The 23,476-nt window shown below is 60.5% G+C and overlaps 1 protein-coding gene across 1 annotated transcript; it reads right to left on the reverse strand.

Moving 5' to 3' along the window:
• On the reverse strand, positions 1 to 23,476 carry MAP2K3 (mitogen-activated protein kinase kinase 3). Its single transcript, XM_082602785.1, has 12 exons — positions 23,286 to 23,476; positions 10,266 to 10,332; positions 9,896 to 9,944; positions 9,019 to 9,132; positions 8,804 to 8,923; positions 8,069 to 8,185; positions 7,092 to 7,143; positions 5,813 to 5,940; positions 5,289 to 5,366; positions 2,650 to 2,789; positions 1,528 to 1,573; positions 1 to 1,044 (listed from the first exon to the last, which is right to left on the reverse strand). Exons 1-12 carry the CDS (start codon positions 23,332 to 23,334, stop codon positions 961 to 963), a joined length of 1,044 nt encoding a protein of 347 aa, XP_082458911.1. The 5' UTR covers positions 23,335 to 23,476; the 3' UTR covers positions 1 to 960.

Genomic DNA, 23,476 nt, shown 5'->3' on the forward strand with positions numbered 1-23,476 from the left:
GTCTCACACGACCTTTTGTCCCACTTTTTTTTTTTTTTTAAATTAAAACAGCAATCAGGCAAGTGCCCCAACCAATCAGGGACAGGACCCTGGACGGGCAGTCCTTTCTTCAAAAAAATATATTTTCTTCTTTTTTTTTAAAACAATACCAAAAGCAAATCCACAGCCCCCGTCGAGCCGGTCCCCAAGGAGAGTGAGTTGGATGGCTCCCCTAGCGCCTCTCTGAGCAGAGACCTTGGGTCCATCCCCCTAGACCCCAGCCTGAGCAGAGAGGGCAGGTCTTAGCCTGCTGGTCCCCTAGCAGGTGACAGAAAAGTGATCGGCTCCAAACCATGCAAGAAAAACCAGCCAAACCCACAAAGCGAAAGAAAAAAATCAAGAGGATAAATTAAAAAAATAAAAGTGAAACAACACCCCTAGAGGCGGCAGGCAAGGGCGAGGTGGCCCCGGTGCCCTTAGAGCCCTGTCTGCCTGTGCTGGGGTGAAGGCCTCGGTGGCTCTGGCATCTGCCTCATGGGGGCTCCAGGGGATTCACATGGCTCATCCCCCTACTGGGTCCCCCTACCAATGCCGGGACAGAGGTGTGGCCAGCCTGGGCCAAGTGTGCAAAGTCCATTCAGTCGAGAGATAAAAAAATATACAACTTGGGTGGCATCCAGGGCCGGGCCAAGGCAGCGGCCTGTACAAGGCACCACTGCCTTCTCTGTGAGGGGCGTCTGGCCCCTCCAAGTCCAGAGTCTCAAGAGTCCTTGGAGCAGCAGGGGCAGAGGCACTGGAGGGCCCCGATGGTCTGGTTCTTTGGCACTTGGGACCAACAGCCTGTCAGGCAGGAGCAGCCCCCTGGATTCCTCCCGGGTGCCCAAGGCCAGGTTGGCAGTAGCTTATGGGTGTGGGCAAGCACTGCCGCAGCAGAGGGCTGCGGGGCACCGCAGGGCCAGAGTGGGTCCAAGGCCCCACCGCCTACGAGTCCTCTCCCAGGATCTCCTTCACAAAGGCAGCGATGTCGGTCTTCTTGGTTTTGTGCGAGGTGAAGAAAGGATGTTCCTGATGGGGATAGACGGCGGTCAGTCACCTTGGAGTGGGGGAGGTGGAGGTGCCCCCACATGCTTCTCCTGCTCAGCAAACTCCCAGTCTTCCTTCCAGGACCTCTGCCCCCCAAGAAGCCCTCCTGTTAGAGGCAACGTTCATGGCCTCCTGCTCAGCCCTCCCGCAGCCACCCTCAACTCACTCTTCCCCGTGCATGCTAGGCCTCTGTCCCTCAGCGGGTAAATCCTTAGTGACCCTTCTAAGCCCAGTTCCCCTGCAAAGCCTTCCCTGATGCCTCCAAAGAAAATGGTCCACCTGCCCCCCCTTGCCCTTTGCCTCCCTCCACAGGGCCTGGCATGGAGGGGGGAGGAGGGAGCCAGGGTACATGTGAGTGAATGAGCGACAGGAGTTCCTAGGAGTGAATGCACAGGCAAGCCAGAAGAGCTGCCCACTGCTGTGCACAGATGCAGCCCTCTCCCAGAGAGTCGTGCCCACACTCACCATCAGCTCCAGGTAGCTCATGCGTTCTGCAGGGTTCTTTCTCAGGCTAGGACAGAACAGGGTAGGCTGAGGGCAGGCTGGAGCCAGACTGGCAGGGAAGAAGTGAGTCCAGCCCATCCAGGCCAGCCAAGCCAGTCTGGGTTCAGCCCTGCGCGGGCAGCAAGGGAACACACATGCTCCTCGGGCTCAGGGAGGAAGGGGCCGGACTGTTCTGGGGGGCTTCCAAGGGCAGAGTGGGATCCATGGTGCAAACTACAGAGATTTGGACCAAGTTTCTTTGCCTCTTGGGGTGTTAGCTTTCTTGTCTCTAGAGTGATCTAGGGAATTTACAATGATCCTAATACCAAAATGCTAACATGAACAATCACTTACTTGGTATCCTTCACTGGGATACCCCCTACCACAGGTCTTGGGAGAAAATGACTCTGTCTAACAGGCTCACTTGTCTCCAGTCTTTCTTATTTTCCAATAAAAGAAATAAAGGCTACGAATTTTCCTCTGAGTATCTCTTTGGCCACAACACATAGATGTTGACATGTTATATTCTCATTGTCTTCACTTCTGACTAGTTTATAATTTTATTGTTTAAATCTCTCTCATAACCCAAGAGTGCATTAGAAGAATTTACTTTTAATTTGCATGTAGCTTTTTTCTCTTCAGTTATGGATTTCCTGTTCCAGCTAATTAGTCAGAGAACGTGGCCTATATGGCTTTGCCTTCTGCCTCTTCCCCTATTTCCTTTGTAATCTCAAACATAATTAATTTTTATAAGGATCCTGTGGGCATTCTTTAATTTGATACGAAGTTCTAAACATCAATGAAAGCAAATTTGTTATGCATTTAAACCCTCCATATGCTTTTTGTTTTCTTTTTCCATCTTCATGATCTGTCCATTTCTAGAGGGACTATTTTAAAATCTCCCCACTAGGACCATAGTTGGTCAAATTTTCCTTGTACTCAAACTATTTTTGCCTTACTTATTTTGATGCTATGTTGTTTGGGGGTTATTTGCTAAAGGAGAAGGAGACCAGGCCCAGGGAGCAGCTGGGATCTGGCCAGGACAGGGAGGGGTACTGACTGGGCTTGGGGAGGCTCAGAGGTCTGGGCAGGGCTGAGACTCACCACTGTGCAGTGAAGTCCACAAACTCGGGGGAGAAGCGGTCAGCTGGGAGCTGCGGGGACGGCTCCTCCACCACCTGCTTCAGCTGCTGGAACGGGGTCCCCCAGGACTCGTAAGGAAACCGCAGGATGGCCATCTCGATCTGCAGTGGCAACAGCGGCACTGGGTCAGATGCACCCACATTCTGTACGTGGAAGCAGGGCCTTCACAGATCCTGCCTGTCCTGGTCCAGCACCCAGAGCTGGACTGTGAGGCAAGTCAAGGGGCTGATAGATGACATCATACCAAAGATGAAAGCCAAGGGGACACCAGTAGTTAATTCTTCTGACCCAGCCAGCAGCTATGGCTCATGGAGCAAATCCAACCCTGAGTTTTGACTGGCTTAGCTATCATCAGGTTTTCAAACAATCTGAATTCAGAAGATTGTACCTGAAAACCCAGGTTTCAGCTAATCTGAAAAAATCAGAGGAGCTGGCAACCTGGGGATGCCTTCCCACAGGCCAACGGCAGCAAAGGAACTCGGATAGGCAACCAGTTTCCCTTTCCTTTGCCACAGGCCACTCCCCACTCCCTAATGTCTCAACAATGACTTAAGCGTCTGCTGCCATTTATTTGGGCTGTTGTTATTACTGAAAGGGCAACAGGAAATGAAATGACTCTCATGTGTTTGCAGAAGGAATGTTAGACTGTGAGGTCTGCCTTTGACCGTGAGTTTCATCTCCTGGACTGTGCAACAATCCACCAGACTCCATTAGGAAATGAAGTTTACAGGCCCCTCCTCCTCCACAGAGCCCCCACTGCCCAGCCACCAATACCTGTAAGGCCCATATCCAATGCCTCCCCCTCCAGGAAGCCTTCCAGCTCTGACCTCATCACTGTTTCTCCCTGACTCCCTGGACACAAGGCTGCCATGGCCTCATCTCTCCTACTAGACCCGGGCCTCCCTGTGCCTTGGGTGCCTCACTTGCAGTTGGCAGGAGTCATCTGTGGGAAAGACTGACAGCTCGGGACTTCCCTGGTGGTGCAGTGGTTAGGAATCCGCCTGCCAATGCAGGGGACACGAATTCGAGCCCTGGTCCAGGAAGATCCCACATGCTGCAGAGCAACTATGCCCATGCGCCACAACTACTGAGCCGGTGCTCTAGAGCCTGCAAGCCACAACTACTGAGCCCATGCGCCACAACTACTGAAACACGCACACCTAGAGCCCATGCTCTGCAACGAGAGAAGCCACGACAATGAGAAGCTCGCACACCGAAACGTAAAGTAGAGCCCGCGAGCCACAACTACTGAGCCTGTGAGCAACAACTACTGAAGCCCTCGCACCTAGAGCCCATACTCTGCAAGAAGAGAAGCCGCCACAATGAGAATCCCGCACACCGAAACGAAAATAGCCCCCACTCGCCGCAACTAGAGAAAGCCCGCACAGAGCAACAAAGACCCAAGGCAGCCGTTAATTAATTAATTAATTAATTAATTTTTTAAAAAGACTGGCAGCTCACAGCAAACTCTGGGTTCCGATTTTGACTGCTGAGATGAAAACACAGATCAGGTCCACCCAGGCCCCTTTCCCTGACAAGTGATCACCGTAATGAACAGAAGAGACCTCAGCTCAAGCAAATGCTTCTTGTTGGTGGTGACTGGCACCGAAACAGATCGCTAGTCATTGTGCTAAGAAAGCACCTTCCCGTTAGGCTAAAGGCCCCTTTCCAGCCAAGACACAAATGCATCCCACAGATGGAGGTGGCACAGTGCGGTGGGTGTGGGTGTGACCCTAGATTTTCATAGGACCAAGTCAGCCTGCTTTTTTTCCTAGAGTTCCCAATGATTCCGACACACAGAAGTGAGGACACTGCCTGGGCTGCAGAGAAGGACCACCAGAGTTTACAAGTAGGAAAACAGAGAAGTGTCCAAACCCTGGACCTCATAATTCCTTTCCTGCTAATTTTTTCTAAGGAGCTCAAAAAAAGAAAAACAAAAATATAAACAGCCTCTGGGCACAGAGATGCACAGTACAATGTTATCTGTGATAGTAAACGTCGAGAAGCAGTATGACCGTCCAGCGCCAGGGCTGAGTCTCACCATGATCTTGAGGGCCACATGTATGAGGAGCTCACTTAATTTGGGGTTGACTGTGATTTCTCGACAAGCACCATGAGCGCTGGGTAAAGTCCAATGGACGAGTCATCAGAGACATCGAGAACTATGTAAAGCTGCCCCTCACCCCACGGCGGGTGTAAGGCACTTGCACATGCTCCCCTTAAGACACTGTAATTTTTTGTTTGTTTGTTTTTGTTTTTGTGGTACGCGAGCCTCTCACTGTTGTGGCCTCTACCGTTGCGGAGCACAGGCTCCGGATGCGCAGGCTCAGCGGCCATGGCTCACGGGCCCAGCCGCTCCGTGGCACGTGGGATCTTCCCAGACCAGGGCACGAACCCGCGTCCCCTGCATCGGCAGGCGGACTCTCAACCACTGCGCCACCAGGGAAGCCCAAGACACCGTAATTTTTGATGACACAGTCTCTCCTCAGTTTGTGAAGCCAACCAACATTTCTGTCCAAGGCTAAACTATTTCCCAGGCCCCGGAAGCTCAAGGACCTGGTACAGCCCCTCCCAAATAGCAAGGGAGCCCCAGGTGGTACCATGGTGATGCCGAGGCTCCAGACGTCGGACTTGACATTGTAGCCTTTCTGGTTCAGCTCCGGGTTGATTCTCTCAGGCTGTAAGAGGGACCAGAGCAGGGTCGCCCAGGCATCCTCAGCTGGGTCTGGCCTCCCCCACCCCAAACCGAGGGGCCAGGGCTCACCCATCCCATCTCCCCCAGGGCAAATGAGGAAGCTGAGGCCAGCGAGGGCCAGGGTCTCAAGGTGGAGGCCTGAGTCTTGCCACGCAGCTGCCCTGCCTGGGGGTCCCACCTTCGGGACACTGGGGGAGGGGTGGGACCCCGCAGGCCCCACCAGCCACCTCCCTGAGGTGAGACTTATTACCCAAATGGGCACCACGGGGCCAGTCAGACAGGGGTGGAGAGGGCCGGGCAGCAGACCCCTCTGCCCCCAACGTCAGGAAATTCAGGGTCTGGGGAGGCCTCATCCCTGATGGACACAGGACACGGCGGGGGTGGCCAAGCCTGGCTGCTTCCTCCTTGGGTGGCCCAGGAACCACTCACAGCCATGTAGGGCTTGCAGCCAGCATCCATCGTCTTGGCCACGGAATCCACCAGGTAGCCACTGATCCCAAAGTCGCACATCTTCACGTGGCCTTCCTTGTTGATGAGGACGTTGGACGGCTTCACGTCTGCCAGGGGCAGGACACGCCTTTCAGCTCCTGGTTGTGGGGCCCCCACTGCCCAGGGCAGAGCTGGTGGCCACACAGCCAGGAGCCCTGGGCTCCAGCCACAGGTAGGGGAGGAAGTCAGGGCTCGGGGGCTTCGCCTGGGACCATGTCTTTGCAGCCAACCAGCTGGGACTCAGCCGCCACTTCCCGCACAACCTCTAGCTCTGTGGTCCACCCAGGCTCCAGGGGGACCCATCACTGACAGCGTGGGCACTGGAAACCACCCTGTGCCCACCCACAGGGCTCGGCAGATTTGTCCAGGAAGCGCAGGGCAGCAGCTAAACACAGGAGATGGGTCTGCAGGAGAACCCAGAGCCCCCGGACTCGAGGTGGACATGGAGTGTGCTGGAGGGCACAGCAGGGACCATCCAGCGAGCACACACACAGGACACACACGCATCTCTGCTGCCTTCTATGGGGACTTCTGTGTGGATACAGACGCACAGAAAAAGGACCGAAGGTTCCGTGACAACCTGCCACTGAGTGGTCAAGGGGGTTTAGCCTAATGGACTTGGTCTGGAAAAGTAGAGCACCCAGAACACAGATGAAGAGGCAGGACGTACGCTGCCTGGGGGAGTCTCAGAATCACCGGGCCAAGCGGGAGGCTGAGAACAAGCAAAACCAACCCACTGTGGGAAAATCAGAGGAGTGTGGCTCCAGGACGTGGGGGGCTGGGGGCATGACTGAGCAGCAAGGGCTGAGAACGTGCCGGGAGGGAGGGGGAGGCTGGAAACACCTTCATCTTGATGGGCGGGGGTTACACAGTGTCAACAATGATCAGATTCACACAGTGGTACACAAACCCCCTGCGTGTCTTGCAACACGTAAACAACACATCAAAACAAGATGGCTCAGCCTTCCCAGGACAACGGCCCACACCATCCGTGCTCTGAGCACCAGCCAGCGGAACTGGGACTGGGCCTGGGGGCTGAGGAAAATGGCTGGGAGGAGTGGACAGTGGCCTGGTCCGGGCAACAGGCTCAGCTCCTGACCCAACAGGCACGTCAGAGCCGGCTGCCTCTGAGCCTTGGTAGTGCGGGCCCAGCAGGACTGGGCAAGAGCGTGTGTGTGAGCAGCCAGGCCCCCTCCCGCCGGCCGGCCTGGGCACTGACCTCTGTGGATCACGGACAGCTTGCTGTGCAGGTGCTCCAGGGCCCTCACAATCTGGCATTTGGAACAGGAAGGGGGGGAAGAGACCGGATGGCTGTGACTCCCGGTTGCATCAACAATGACAGAGCTGTAAGAGACCCCACCCAGGGCCGTCCATCGCCCTCTCCCAGGTACACACCCAACCCTTCACTACCCTAGGCTCCTGCCCACACCCCAGCCTTTGCTGTGGGGTCCCAGCAACCTTGATGCAGACGCACTCGGTTCCTGCATTGCTCTGAGGGGGCAAGGGTCTCAGGTGATATGCCCAGGACCCTGCAGAGTCCCAGACTTATGAGCCCCCAGGGTGCTGTCCCTTCCCCCTGCCAGGCTCCTGGTAGAACCCAGCCCTCTGCAGCCTCCCTGCTTCCTCTCCCTCCCTCAGCAGTCAGTGGGCTACATGCTCGGAGCCATTCCCCACAGGAATGACCCCAAAGATCCTGATTCAACGCCAGGGGGATGTTCACACGTTCGCAGGTGCGGTCAGGAGGAAGGACCGCTGGTTCGCTGACTCCATTTCCCTTCCTGCTTTGGCTGCCGGGGTGCTCATGCCCAGGGCTGCCGCCCTGCCCTAGGGACATGCAAGCTCAGGGGGCAAGCACGGAGGCGAACCCCTCCCCCGACACTGCGCCTCTGTGAGCTGCCCCAGAGCGTCCTCGTCCTCCTCAGCATGAGGAAGTTGTAAGCACTAAGTCCTTTCTCGTGGCCTAGAAGCTCAGGAGCTGCACAGGAAGGCCCAGAGGGCCTGGCTCTGCCAAAGTTGCCTGGCTCCAGGAGCCCCGGTCTCCTCAGCAGGGAGGCTCTGGTCCAGGGTGGCGGCAGCTGGGCTTCGAGGGGCAGCCGCCCAGGTTCAGGGCCACAGCTGGGGGCCACACCGGGAGCCCGACTCTGCCCAAGACAACATCATCGGGACCCTCACCCCAGCAGGGCCTGAGCCACTTACAGATACAGCGATTTCCCCGAGAATGTCCTCGGGGATCGTCATGTCCTTGTCCAGCACCTTCCGGTAGAACTTGTCCAGGGATGTGTCCATGAGCTCCATGCAGATCCACACGTCTCCCTGCACGTGGACATGGGGAACTCAGCCATGCCCGCCCAGGACCGCCTGGCCCGGCGTCCTCCCGTGCCCACCTCCCCGGAGCCAGCCGGCGCCCCCAACACACCTACACCCCTCAGCCTTTGCGGATGCCCCGACCTCCCAGCTCCTCCCCCTTCCCCCGAGGCTTGCCCACTCTGCTGGCTCCACACAGCAGCCCCCCCACCGCCACTGTCACCTCTTCGCTCCCCATCTGACCCCTAATTCCACGGCAGGTTCCAGAGAGAAGTGACTGTGTCCCTCAGTGGGGGCTTCTGGGACCCACCTGTGCCAGCTCAGCTCCATGCCCCGGCCCTGCAGACCCCTCCTGCCTCAGCCCCACACCGGCCCCCCCGCCGCCCCATGGCTCGTCCCAGCTCTGAGCCTGGCAGACGGGTCCTTCCTCCGCCAGCCCCCCACCGCCCACCCCTACCCGAGACAGCCTTCTGAGAAGGCTGGGTGCAGCACCCCCTGGGGTACCCCTAAGGCCCTGGGCCCCCTGCCAGCTCTGACCCGGCCGGTGGAGAGGCTGGCGTGTCTCCCCTACCACGGCCTGGGCCTGGCTGAGCCCCCAGCCCCCGGGCCCACTCCGCGAGGGCCCACCTCTCTGAAGAGGGCCCCGTAGAACGTGACGGTGTAGAAGCAGTCGACTGTGCGCATGTTCACGTCCAAGTCCATGAGCAGGCGCTTCTGCTCCTGGGAGTTCACGGTGGCCCGGATGCGCTGCGGGGCAAGGGCCGCGGTCAGGGGCTGGGGGGCAGGTGCGCGGCCCCCGGTGCCCCCGGCCCTGACAGCCCTGTGCTGGGGGTCCCACTCACCTTCACGGCCATGATGGTGCCGCTCTGGGCGTGTCGCACCTTCTCCACTACCCCGTAGGCGCCTCGGCCCAGCTCCGAGATGGTCACCAGGTCATCCGCCTCCACCTCAAAGTTCTTGGGGGACACAAAAGAGGGAGGGTTCACAGGGGCCAAGTCAGGCGCCAGTGGAGACGCTGGGGCAGCAGAAAGAGAGGACCGCCAGCCAGTCAGACCTGTGCTCAAATCTTGCCCGAACCACTTCTGCTGCGTGCCCTGGGGCAACTCACTTAACCTCTCTGAGCCTCCCCTCACCTTCTACAGAACAGGCACAGCACCTACTTCCAAGGGCTGCTGCGAAGTGTCAGCAGGCCGGTCTGGGAAGTGCTCCCAGCGGCGTGGGGCCCTTGAGAGATGCTCCTTCCCTCTCGCCCCGCCCCACTCAGGTGGCCAGACTGAATCACTCGTGCGGCACCTACTGCATGCAAGTCCCTGTTTCAGGCACCGGGGACACGGAGAGGACAACAGAAAGGTCTCGCCTCACAGGGAGCAGCCAAAAAAGGGAGCGAGCACGGGGACGAACAGGACACCGTCGGCGTGTCCTGTGGTCGACACACAGTCCCCAAGCCGGCAGCTGGGCTTCGAGGGGCATCAGGAAGTGTGAGTGAAATGCAGGTCCCCGGGCACTGGCCCCAAGGGCAGGGCCAGGGATCTGCGCGCTCAGCACCACTCCTCTGAGGTCGGGGAGCTCCACGCCGGCTCCGGCTCACCAGGGCCCCAGAAGGCAGCCACCACCTCTGCCCCAGACGGGCCACTGGTCAGCAGTGGGGAGCCAGCGTTCCGCCCCAGCCCAGCTCTGTCCACCACCCACAGCCACCTCCCACGGCCTGACGACACCTACCCTGTCCCCGATGGTGATGAAGGCCCGGGAGTCCAGGTTCCGGGGGGGCCTGCAGAGAGGAGCAGGGCCGTGAGCCCGGGGAGCCGCACCCTCCTGAGCGGGCAGCCCAGCCTGGCGCATATCCTGCCCGGGAGCCCCCACCTCCCAGCCACCGAGCGTCTGCGGGGCAGCACGCGGTACAGCACACAGACATGGCCAGGGCCTCGCCTTCCGTCCTCGACGGGAGAGCAGGGCCCTGAGCGGACGTGAGAGGCCCGTGGCCCCCGTAGCTGCCCAGAGGAGGTGCTGCCCAGGCAGGGGCCTGGCTCTCACGGTGGTCCCTTCAGGAGGCCGTCTGGGCGGCGCCGGGGGAAACCCGAGGCCAACTCACGTGGGGCTGGGCACCGGCGGCTTGGACACGCAGGAGATTCGTAAATCCTTCTTCCTCCTGGACTTTCCTAAATGGGAGGGAGAGAAGGGAGCGTCCGCTCAGCCACTGCTCAGTCAGCGTCTCCCGGGACAAGGGCCCCCCAGGGGCCCGGCAGAGACACAGACGCCGAGGGTCAGCGTGGTCGGCACCGTGATGGGGCCCCGGGGTCTCCAGGAGCCCAGAGGACGTGCCCAGCCTGGGCTGGAGGGCCTGAGCCCTGCCAGTCCTCCTGGAACAGTCACCCCACAGCCACCTGAGAAGAGACAGCGCCTCCAAGGAAGATGCACCGTCACAGACCGGCCCCCACAGCCCCCATCAGGCCCCCGCGCTCCCACCCACGCAGAGTCCTATGTCCCAAGTTTCCCTGAAGGCCTGAATTGTGTCCTAACCCCTGAACGCTGAAGTCCTAACCCCGAGTACCTCCGAGCATGGTCCTATTTGGAGAATTACAGACATGATCAGGTTAAAATGAGATCATTAAGGTGAGGCCCTAATCCGGCATAACAGGTGCCCTTTTTAAAGGGGGAAATTTAGAGCTTCCCTGGTGGCGCAGTGGTTGGGAGTACACCTGCCGATGCAGGGGACACGGGTTCGAGCCCCAGTCCGGGAAGATCCCACATGCTGCTGAGCGGCTGGGCCCGTAAGCCATGGCCGCTGAGCCTGCGCTCCGCAATGGGAGAGGCCACAGTGGTGAGAGGCCCGCGCACCGCAAAAAGAAAAAAAAAGGGGGGGGGGTGCGGATTTGGACACGGAGACAGACACGTGTCAGAGAAGGCGGCCGTCTGCAGTCCCGGGGGCGAGACTGGGGAGGCTCCTCTCGTCACGGCCGCAGCAGGACCAGCCCTGCGACACCTGGATGGGCTCAGGCCTCCAGACGGGGGACAGGAGGTTGCGGTGTTGAAGCCGTGCAGCGTGTGGGGCTTTGTCCAGCAGCCTAGGAAGGTAGCAGGGCCTCTACCCACCCCAAGCCCGTGCAGTGTTAACCTCGGTGGGGGCGCACCCGGCAAGCCAGAGCCTCAGCTCTGCCGCCCACCCCGCCTCTGAGCCTCAACGTCCCCACCCGTCATGCTGGAACGCAGACGTAGGCTGGGGGCCCTGCCGGCAGGCATCACATGCAACCCGGCCAGGGGTGTCCACAGCCAGGCCCATGGGCCGGGAGCCTGTGTGCAGGCACCCCGCCCCTCTCAGCCTCAGCTTCCCCAGAAGGGGCCCCGGGTGGACAAAGTATGAGGACAAGGACAACCTGCCAGGGCATCGGCCCCCAGCTCAGTTTGGAAAACGGGGCCAGGGCCAAGGGCAGGAAGGTGAGTCGGGAAAGGACCGCATGTGCACCCAGGTCTGCTGGTTCCACAGCCGGGGGTGTCCAGGGCAGGGCAGGACGTCCCCTGTGGAGTGAGGGCACTGGACTGGCCAAGCTCCCACTGCCGCCAAGGCTGCCTGTGCTTGGGGCCAGCTCCCCAGCCCTCCACACAGCCCTCCCCGTGGACAGACAGCGAGACTGAGGTGCCTGTACCCACAGCTACACCTGATGCTGTCAGCATCCCCGCCCAGGCTCACGCCAGGCTGGGAGCGGGGGAGGTTCCTGGGGGCCCACCTTCCTGGGGAAGCGGGAAGTAAGCCCAGCAGGCCTGCAGGGTCCAAAGCAGGGCAGATCCAGGCCTGGAGAACGGACCCACGGCCTCATCTCACCCCTGCCCACTGCCCCTGGGCCTCAGTATCCCCATCTGTGAGGAGCTCCACCCCCAGCTCTAGCCAACAGGGTGGGAGGTGAGGGGGGCCCGGCGGGGTCCACGTCCCAGGGGAGGAGGACCACCCAAGGGGCGGGCAGGGACAGCTCTGGCTGGGCCCACTCACCCTGGAGGCCGGAGCCTGTGCACATGCTCACCACACGGCCCCAGGAAGCCCACTCCCACCCCCCAGGCTGCTGGGTGGGCCTGAGTCCCGAGGCAACGCCTCCCTCACCCCTCACCGCCAGGGACCGAAAAGAAGTGTCGCCTCTCCAGGACTCTCTGGCCGGTGCCTGGCACACGGCCGGTGCTAAAGAAGAATCGGCATCGAGAGCACTGGGCAGACCTGGGACTCGACCAGGACCTCCCAAAACCACCCAGAACAGAAACAGTGCCCATGTGCCTCTCCTGAAGGCACGTCCTTCCGCCTCCCGCCCAAGACCCCGTGCCTCGTGCCGCAGGTGTGCACAGGGCACCAGGAGACCCTGTGCACACCCTCCTGAAGTCACCTCTGAACCGGGTTTGGATCAAGCCGCCACACACCTGCTGTGCAGCCTCAGAGCCTCATCTGTGAATCCAGACAGGCCCACGCGCTCGGGCCCAGCAGCGGGGAGGTGGGGGGCCTGGCACCACTGTCCATGATAGGAGGGGTTATCAGTGCCCCTGGGAAGACGAGGCCCAGGCCCAGCTGTCCTGAGAGCTGGGTGAACCACCAGGAAAAGTCCGGTGGGGGTGGGGTCCCAGCATCTACCCCAGGGTGGGTGATGGAGGCAGACACTTGCAGCCTCTCCATAGAAGCACCCGCAGGGGCCCCCAGATGCCAGGCTTGAGGTGCATCCGTCTGTGCCCTGGCGGCCAGCAGGAGAGCCTCAGTCCTGGCCAAAGGCCCTGACCCAGGCGGGCCTGGGCCTGCAGCCAAGTCAGTGCTCCGACGGCACAGTCCACAGCCCCAGAGCCGGGGTCCCTGCTCACTCCACACCAGGCTCGACTCTCGTGCAACCCTGTTGCCAAAAGCATGGGCTCTCTCTGCCACAAGTTCAAATCCCACCTTTGCCCCTTACAGGCTGGGTGATCTTGGGCAAGTGCCCACACCTCTCTGAGCCTCAGTATCTTCATCCATACAATGGGGACAAAAACAGCACCTCCTGGGAATTCCCCGCTGGCACAGTGGTTAAGACTCCACGCTCCCAATGCAGGGGGCCCAGGTTCAATCCCTAGTCAGGGAACTAGATCCCACATTCATGCCACAACTAAGGGTTCACATGCCACAACTAAGCAGCCTGCATGTCACAACTAAGGAGCCCGCCTGCCGCAACTAAGACCCAGCACAACCAAATTTAAAAAAAAAAAAAGAAAAAGAAAAACAGCACCTCCCTGTAGAGTTATCAGATAAAGCACTTAGAACAGCGTTCAGCCTGCATCGAGCTACTTCACCACCTCTGAAGCCCCAGGGGCCTGTCCAGGACCTGACCGGCGCCACTGCCTGCGCCCAGCACGGGGGTGTGCCAGCTGCACAATCATGACCTTGTGTGTGGAGAGATTTCAACCCGCTTTACAGACAAGGCAAGGTGGCTGGTTGTCAGGGGCCAGGGTGGGGGGTCTCCCTCCAAAGTCCTTTCGCCCATGAGAGCAGCAACCTGCCACTCACACACGGGCCCTTCCCATCTCCTCCAGACACCCCGACGACCCTGGAGGAGGAGCTCTTAGCCTCGTTTTACTTGGGGAAACCAAGGCTTGGAGGTGGAGTCACTGCACGTTAGTCAAGGGTCTGGCCAGGAGTCACACCTGGAGACCCCAACAGGCCAGGCCAGCGGCTCACAGTGCCCCTCCTGCCGGGAAGAGGGGACAGGCCTGCCACACTCCCCCAAGGGAAGCCAGCACATTCCACACGCCAAGAGGAAAACAGAAAAGCCAGGGCTTCAGTTCCTGAGGCCACTTCTGTACTGTCCCCAGATCAGACTTAGTCACCACCAGGCCCCAAGGTGGCGCAGGGGTCCACGGCGTGTGGAGGCCACAGGCCAGGCCAAAGGAAGCCCAGCTCTGCAGCCCGGCTGGAGCCCAGCACAGCGCCCTCCTGCCCGCACCTCTACTTCTCACCCGCTTGGAGGTACACCTGCCGCCCTAAAAGGCAAGGCCGAGGGTCTGGCACACAGTAGGTGACCCTCTAATGGCCCGCAATTGGACACCACAGTTATCATCAGCGCCTCTGCAGAGGTGAAAAAATCCGTCCTAAGTAATGAGAAATATGGGTGGTTTTTATTCTTGACTTGATGCTATTTTGTAACCAGAAGATAAAACATTTTAAGTTACAAGGTAACAATCCACGTGGGGGTCTCCGGGGCCCACCTGCACCTCCTCTGCTCTCAGCCCCCTCTCCACCTTTCTTGGGCTCAGCCTGCACACCCATGGCCTGCCCTGGGCTTTGGGAACGTCCCCCTTACAAGCCTCAGTCTCCCTGCCTGTGGCTGCAGTGGTGGTGGGGGTGAGGGGAAGAGGGCGAGGACCCCCTGCCTGCCAGGGTCCCCAGGCCTACGTCTAGAGTGACACAACTGGGTCTGTGGGGCGGCCAGAAACAGGCTGCCGGCCCCTCCCACCATCTGCCAGAGCCGTCAGCGCCGGGCCGGGGCTGCCCAGGTGCAGGCCACTGTGGCGACTGTCACCACAACAAACAGACTTTGTGGGCTGCCACCAGCAAAGCACGATGAGCCCGCCAGCCTCGGCTTGCAGGGATCCCAGCGCAGGAGGGCACAGTACCGGGTGTCTGTGTCCTCGTCCGCTCCAGCCTTCCAGGGGAGCCACAGGAGGCAACGAGGACTCCAGCCATGACCTGAATGAGCCACCGTTGTTCCCAGCTCAGGGCTTTTGCTGGTTCTGTTCCCGCTGCCTAGAATGCTCTTCCCTGCAACTCTGTCCCAGCTGATGTGTGAGCCTCAGCTTCTGTCTATTCAGAGAGGCCCCCCGGTCATACAGTTAAGCGCCCTTGTTAACTGGCTCTCCCGTGTCCAGCCGGCACCCCACAAGTCACGGCCCTGTAGTTACATCTCAGAGGCAGCACGGACTCTGGAGCCAGGCAGCCTGGGCTTGAACCGCAAAGCTGCCGCTTCCTAGCTGGGTGCCCTCAGGCAAACGACTTCACCTCTCTGGGCCTCAACTGTGACGTGGGGACAACGGACCGACCTTGCACGGGTATCAGCGCATCCCACGCGGTCCAGTACCCTGCCTCAGTGGTCCTGGCGCGAGGAAGATTAGACTGAGCCGCCTGGAAACGCGTGGGACCCAAGCTAACACCGGGCCCGCAGCCCAGACGGCCACTCTGTCAGCACCCTCAGCAGCCCCGGAAGTGTCTTCACGGGTCTGCTGCACCAAGAGGGTCGGAGAGGAGGCGCCAGGCGAGGTCACAGTGGGCGTCTGGTGGGGAGCAGACCCTGAGCGGGGCCTGGGGAGATTCCAACAAACCAGCTCTGCCCGGCTCTCAGGCTCCGTCCGGGGCGGGGGGCAGGGCAGACAACCCCGCACCACGGGCCCTGCCGGGCCTCGCTCGCACGGGAGCCCCACACCCCGCCACGTTCTGTCTCATCCGTGGCCTCCCCGACAAAAGCAACACCGGCTCCCACTTTGTTATTCCCGTCTCCTACTTTTGGATATTTGGGGTGCTTCTCGTGCTTTCCAATCCTGCTGGAGATGTCCTGGGTCCTCCGGGTCCGTGCCCATCAGGTAAGGAAGCACGTGCCACCACGGAGGTGTCAGAGGCCAGATGTCCAAGGATGCCCACACACCCGCCTGGCCCTGCCCCCAGCTGGCCACCTCTATCCTGTGGGGGTCCCATAGAGAGAGATCAACCAGGCCAACCCGCTCCCACTGCTCAGGTGGGCAAACTGAGGCCCCGAGAAGGGGAGGCTTTCAGGGGGGCAGTAGATTCACCTGCACAGTTAATGTCTATCGCCAAGCCAAGGCCTATATCCACCCCCTGATATCATGACCCCCCGTTACCGCTCTGCGGGCGTGTCCAGCGAGGACATGGAGAGGCAGGCACAGCAGGGACGTCCCCTCACGTTCACACTCGGCTCCCCAGCTCTGCAATGGCCTCTCCCCCAGGTCCCACAGAGGGGAGGGCTCTCCGTTTCCTGGGAGCCTCCACGGGCCGGGCCTGCACCCGCCACAGTGCCCTTAGCACCGAGCCCACAGGGGAGTGACAGGCTGGGCGGGGGTCCGCTCAACCCAGCAGCCCTGCCCTGCGACCCCCAGCGGCACGGTGGCCCCCGGGCCAGGCCCTGGCCTCAGAGGCCTTCGGCATCCCTCGTCCCCCCACCTCCAGGGCCCTTCTCATCTGCAGAGCCCGTGGGGAGGGTCCTGAGCCCACGCAGCTCACAGCATCCGTCCCCTCAGCAGTGAGCAGACGGGGCCCTGCCCTCCCAGGATCACACTCTAACCACAGCCACGTGGCAAAGCCTGAAGACAATCTGCTTGTCACAACTTGGGATGCCACTGGTATCTGGTGGGTAGAGGCCAGAGGTGCTGCCCCACAAGCCAGAATGATCCGGCCCTAGACGCCCGGGGCTGGGGAGAGACAGGGCAATAGACAAAGCCAACTAACAGACAAAGTCCAGGTACACACCGTTTACGTAGATTTCCACAGTGCTAAGTGCTCTGACGAAAAAGGAAGCAGGGGACCCTGCGGAGGTGAGATCTGAGTGGAGGCTGACAGGGAAGAGGAGGCAACCTGGAAAGCTCTGCAGCAGGGGAATCCAGGCAGGGAGCTCGGGGTGGAAGCGCCCACAGGCTCACCCAGCAAGGGTCCAACCACACTATCCGGGTCTGCGCAGGGCAACTCGGGATGGGACAAGCTGGGCTGGAGTGAGAGGGGATGGGGTGGGCCAGAGGCCCAGACCCAGGTGCACAGAAGAACAAAGAGGGCAGGGAACAGTCTCCAGCCCCCGCGCCCAGAGCGGTCTCGGGCCAGCCTCCCATCTAGGCCTCAGCAGCCGCCGACCGCCAACACCGAGGAAGCACCCACTTACTGGAGGCACAGCAATGCCCCTCGGCCCCCTTTCTACTTCCTGGTGGCACCCAAACACCTCCACTGACATCCGAGGCCCATCACTTGTCCCTTCGTGCCCACTGGCTCGTGCAAACCTTAAGACAAACCCTCGAAGCTGCACAGTGACACAGACAAGGAAACTCAGGGCGGTGGTAGAGCTGCACCATCCGAGCACTGCACCACTTGGGCTTAACGTTCACTTGAAGCAACAGCAATAACAGCTGCAGGCACTCGACACGCTAACCCTGAGGCCCCATACTTAGTGCGGCCACGTGTTAACACGCTGAATCATCCACGTAGGTCCCAGTATCACCCCCGCAGTGCAGCCCCTGACCGCCAGCCAGCTCTAGCCGTTCCCCCAACACCGCTACACACCAGTGCCTGTCCCATGGACCACGGTGTGGACACTGGCCCCGGGCTCCTGCAGGCCAGTGAGCTTAACTACACCACACGTACATTAGGGCTTGATTTAAAACAATAATATAGAAATGATAAGCTCCCACATCAGGACAGTGGTCAGAGAGAGGCAACACTGACGGGCTGCAGGGGCACAGCAAGGGGAGATTTCTTTAGCTGGGTGTTGGGTATACAGAATTCACTTTCCTTTATTCTTTAAAACGTAGAGGTAGGGCTTCCCTGGTGGCGCAGTGGTTAGGAATCCGCTTGCTAATGCAGGGGACATGGGTTCGAGCCCTGGTCCGGGAAGATCCCACATGCTGCGGAGCAACTGAGTCCGTGCGCCACAACTACTGAGCCTGTGCTCTAGAGCCCGCGAGCCACAGCTACTGAGCCTGTGTGCCACAACTACTGAAGCCCGCGTGCCTAGAGCTTGTGCTCCAGAACAAGAGAAGCCACGACAATGAGAAGCCTGCGCACCGTAACAAGGAGTGGCCCCATTCTCCGCAACCAGAGAAAAGCCCGTGCAAGCAATGAAGACCCAACACAGCCAAAAATAAAATAAATTAAATAAAAAAAAAAAAAGTAGAGGTACATTCTACATATCCTTCCGGTGTCTGCCCTGACAGGGCAGAAGGGCCAGTGCAGAGCGGCCCAGGGCGAGCACTGGGGGAGAGGGGCGACTGGACACGGCCTCCCAGAGAAGCCAGGGCAGCCCCTGGATGCCAGCTCAGCCTGCAAGGACACCCCAGAGAGGACCTCAGGACAGGGAGAGGGTGACAGGGACCTGTGCCCAGGACTGGGGGGATGGGGCAGGGGGAAGCCCTGTCAGGGTGAGCCTGGTGACCCCCTCTGGGGTGGAACGTGGGCCCAAGTGTGGTGTCTGAGCTGCAGAGGGGCTGCCTCCCAGCCCTGCCTGCTCTTCACACCCTTTATATGAGGCTTCGGGGGGTTTCCACGGTCACTGCTGGGGAAGCAGGCCTGACCACAGGGGCCACACCGAGAGGCCCAGCCAGTCCCGGGAGGGCAATGAGCCCCAGCGTGGGAAGCTGAGCTCAGGGAGGCCCGCCCCGTCGCCGCACCCAGCTGGGACGGGGCCCTGCATGCCGTTCTTCTTCTAGGACCCAACAGTGACCCCTCCCAAGATGCTGACGATGCTCCCCACAGCGGCCTAGGCCCCGCCCAGCTGCTCCCACTCAGCTCAGCCCTGCCGCCCACCGACACGGAGGCCTTGGAGCTGGACCCTCAGAACCACTTCCCCCGCGGCCTCCTTCCACTCCACGGTTAGGGCGCTCTCCGCCCAGCCCTGCGCTCCTGCAGCAGGTGCCCTGCCTGGCCCTGACGGAGCTCCACCCACTGAGGGGCTGGCCTAGGAGGCTCCCCCCTCCCAATTCCCGGTCCCACACACCCCCATGCTGCAGGGGACGCGGATGTGCAGGCCGAGGCAGGCACGCCGTCCTCTCCGTTCCCCGCAAGCCCTCCCCAGGAAGGCCCAAGAGGCAATGAAGCTCCCAGCTCCAGCTTGGGGACCAGTGGGGAAAGAGCCAGGTATATTCTAGTTGCCATTACAGGACCCTGCAGCCAGAGTCGTGTCACAGAGCTTAAAGTCCATCACCAGAGGTCCCCATCCTGGTTATTCATCCACGAACGAACAACTGCCACCACCATAACAATGAGAAAATAATAACAGATGACATTTGTTTGACAAACACCATCTCCCACCTTTACCACCACCCTGAGGGGGGCTGTTTTCTCCCATTTTACAGAAGAGGGTCAGAGAGGGCACGTGAGGAAGTTGGGAAGCAGTGGAGCGAGTCAGAATTCGAACACAGGTCCATCCACCCCCGAGCCCAGGCTCTGCCCTACTTCCTGTCTCGCTGAGGTTCTTTGTGGGCAGAAGGCAGTCTCGCTGTTCCCAGGACCTGACACTTAACAAGAGTGGAATGAGGCTGTCTACACCTGTCCTCGCGGCTGCCGGCAAGACGGCACGCAGGGTTCCCACTCCCATTTTGCAGGTGAAGAAACCGAGGCCTCACATCCAAAAGCCGGGCAGTGCCAGGGGACTGAAAGCATTTACAGCAGGCAGCGGACATCCAATGTCACAGCCAAGGGGCTGAGCTGGGATCTGACGGCAGAGTTTTCACCTCTGCACAGCCCTGTCTCCCGGGAGCCCAGGGGACCCCGCACCACCTCTGCTCCTCGGCTGCCCGCGGCCCCCGGGAGCACATCGGAGTCGGAGCCGGAGCCGGAGCCGGAGGAGGCCCTGGGCCAAGGGCGGTAAACAGCCGCTGTCACCTGCTCCTCCGCTGCTTCCTGAACAGAGGAAGCAGGGCCCTTGCTTAACAGAGGAAGTTCCTGGGGGGATGGGCGCAGGGCCAGGAGGGGGCTCCCAGCTCTATCCCAGGTCCAGGAGGAGGGCCACCGCCGTGCCCAGCTCCAGGCCACGAGGTGGGGACTCCCAGCCCCCTCCCACCCACCAGCGGCCAGGCACTGGCCCTTTAAGCTGCAGCCAACCGGCTGGCGTGCCCCACGGGTGAGTCAGCGCCCAGTGCCCGCTGACTCACGCCGGAAGCCTTCCGCTGCCCCGGCCCTCTCCCCACACAAGCGACTGAGAACTTTGCTCCCTTCAGGCCCTGAGCCACAGGTTGGCGGATAGTTTCCTGTGCGTCACGCCAGGGGTGGGGGAAGTCCCCAAGTGCCACCTTCCAATCTTTCCGAGAGCCGGGACAGGACAGGACAGGTCAGGGGAGGGCAGCTGCACAGCAGGAAGGGCCGGGACATGGTGCTCCTGCAGCCTCAGTGTCCCCGTCAGGCATCCAGGAGCCACTTAAGGATGAACCAGGAAGTGCCCACGGGGGCAGCACTCACGGTGCAGTGGGGGCACCCCAAGGACAGACATGGCCAGAGGCAGCAGAGCCCCTGCCCTCTGGCCGCAGCTGCCCTCGGCCTCTGATCCCAGGCAGAGATGGCATGTGGGCGAGGAAGCAGGGAAAACAGCAGGGCTGTAGGGCCTGGGGCCTTGCGCACTCCCGGAAAACTCCCAAGGGCTGTGGCATGGAGGACGGGGGCAGGGCACCCCTGCAGGGCAGGAAGCTTAGAGGTAAAACTCCCTAAGGTCGAGTGCCAACCACATCCTGCTTGGTCCAAATTCCTTGAGAAGGTGGCGAGAAGGACAACACTGTGGCCTGTGCCCAGGACACGGAGGGCTGGGTCAAGCCACTCCTCCCACCTGACCTCAGTTTTGTCACCTGACAAATGGGTCAGACCGCAGAGAGTATGAAATGTGCCAGCTATAAAGGGCTCTGCACACAGGAGACATCACCTCTGCTCAGTCCGTCCTCCGCTCAGTCTGTCCTCCAGGTCAGGCATGGGCTAGAGGAGATGCCTCAGAACAGAGGTGTGACGGGGGAGGGGGGAGTATCCCACCAGCTCAGCCCAAGGACCCATCACAGAAATGGGACACAGAGGAGCACTGAGCACTAGAACAGCAGCTCCATCTATCACAGCTGTGTGACCTCAAGCAAGGCAATGAATTCCTCTGAGCCTCAGCTTCCTCGTCTGTGAATGGGGCTGTGAGCAATAAACGGGCTAGCACATGGCACATGGAAAAACCTTGGTACGTGGGAGCTCTTGGGATTTTTGGCAAGAGGTCATTATGGCTTCCCACCACATGCTGCCACAGACCCCAAAGAGGCTGACGGTGTCCCCACCCAACATCATCTGTTACCTGGACCCACAGACTGGAAATGCATCCTGGCCCTCTCTCTGCAGAGAGGCTCAGAGAAGGCAATGCCAGGATTCAGGTCACACAGCATTTGAGTGTTTCCCCAAAGTGCTTTATTCCTTCACACCCATGATCTTTCTCCTTCCCAACCCTGCAACTTTAATTTTTATTTTGATGAGACATTCCCTGCCTGGAAGAGCTGAAGGGCCTTCAAAAACAAACACTGCGGGCTTCCCTGGTGGCGCAGTGGTTGAGAGTCTGCCTGCTGATGCAGGGGACACGGGTTCGTGCCCCGGTCCGGGAGGATCCCACATGCCGCGGAGCGGTTGGTCCCGTGAGCTGTGGCCACTGAGCCTGCGCGTCCGCAATGGGAGAGGCCACACACAACAGTGAGAGGCCCGCATACCGCAAAAAAAAAAAAAAAAAAAAAAAAAAAACCACTGCTTCCAACCTCTTCTTTCCACCCATGAAAACACCACTGTGGCCCAGAGAGGTTGATGGACCTGCCCGAGGTCTCACAGCGCTGGCCAGGCCAGGCCTACACCTGGAGCTGGGGAAAAGAAGTGTCTGATTTCCCGGTTCCCAAGCTCCACGAGGTCTGCACAGTGCAAGTCCCTCCCCAGCCGTCTTCCCCCTCGAGTGCCTCCTGGGTTACTCACAGTGGTTGGGCAACGGTCAGGGATCCGGCCTCCCACTTATGTAAGACGTAATTACCCTGCCCACCCGGCCGGCTGGGCTCTGGCCCCAGCCACAGCAGCCACCAGGAGCAGGGGCAGCGAAGGACCCACACCCTCCCCAGGACCCCACAAGCCCTCCAGCTGCCTGGGCTCCCCCCACCGCAAAGAAAAAGAGGCAGAGACAACCCCTGATTAGGGGCCCCCTAAGTGCCAGCTGCTACCTTTCTCCCCCTCACTCTGAAGCTACAGCCCAACAGAGGCAAGGCCTGGATCCCACATGGCTGAGGCCTTTCTAAGCAAGAAGAATGGTAACAGTAATAAAACACAGCAAGTGCCCCTTCCCCAGCACCTCTGAGCTCTTCATCTCATCGCCCACACTTGCCTAGAGCTCTTTAGTATTCACTATCTCACATCCTACGCCAGGAGTCCACGGAAGGTAGGTGTGATAAAGGAACCGAGGCCCAGAGACAGCAAGTTAGGGAGCCGCGGGCAGCCCATTCATTACGGCTGCGTCCGGTTTGGAACTCTCTCACACAGCCCAGCCCGCTGAGACTCCGACATGCCCAAAACATCCTTTCCTCTTCCTGCCAAAAAAAATCCCCCTTTCGCCCTCCAAGTCTCATCCTCCCCCTCTGCATGACAAAGCCTGCTGCCTCAGCCGCCACCTCACAGACATTTCCAGGAAGGCCGGCTGCCTGGAGAAAACAAGAGCAAGCCCATCGCACGGCCAGCACCCACCGGGCAGCCAGCCCAGGACCCACAGGCAGCGTCAGAGGTGAGCACCGCCCCCCCGCCCGCCCCCGTGCACAGAGAAGCTTGCAAGTCCAGATGAGGGAGCCGATGGAGAGGCCATGCAGTAGGGTGGGGTGAGAGGCCAAAAGAGGCTCCCCGGAAGACGAGGCTGCAGACAGAGCTGCAGGACGGGGTGCAGGCCGCCAGGGATGGGGCAATGTGGGACCTAGGAGGGTGGAGAGCCTTCGGAGAGAGGACGGGGAGTTCTGAGCTGGACCGTGGCCAGGGCAGCCACACGGGAGGGGGCGTTTACAGAGAGATCCGCAGTAGGGGAGCACCACTGGGGGCCCAGGCTGGATACAGCCCTGGGACCCGGGAGTGGAAGGGGGCTGGGTGCAAGATCAGAGTGAATCCCACCTGGGTCCAGCTGAGAGACCCAGACTGGGAGAGTTCCTGTCCAAGGTGCAGTTAAGGCCCAAAGGGGGAGGTCCAAGCAAGGTTCCTGACCTGGAGCGGGGTGATCAGAACGAGACCCTCTCCCGACTTCGGGCCTGGGTGCAGCCCCAGGGCCTAAACTGGGGTCCGGCTGGGCCCGGGACCTAAGGGAGGCGTTCCGGGCAGGGGAGCTGCCCGGGTGCGGACCGGGGGCCCGCGCAGAGGTCGGGTCCGCAGCCCGGGCGTTCCTACCTTTGGACGCGGGCACACCGGCGGGCTGGCTCGCGGCAGGAGATTCCATGGTGCAGGCGGGTCGGGGCGGCGGCGGGACTAGTCCAGGGGGCGGCGAGCTCGGCCCGGGCGGAGCACGCTCATGGCTGCGGGCGGGCGGCCCGGGCGGCTAGCAGGGCGTCGTCCCGTACGCGTCCGCGACGGGCGGCGGC

Source organism: Mesoplodon mirus (assembly GCF_964341445.2).
Source record: "Mesoplodon mirus genome assembly, chromosome: 18".
Taxonomy (NCBI): domain Eukaryota; kingdom Metazoa; phylum Chordata; class Mammalia; order Artiodactyla; family Ziphiidae; genus Mesoplodon; species Mesoplodon mirus.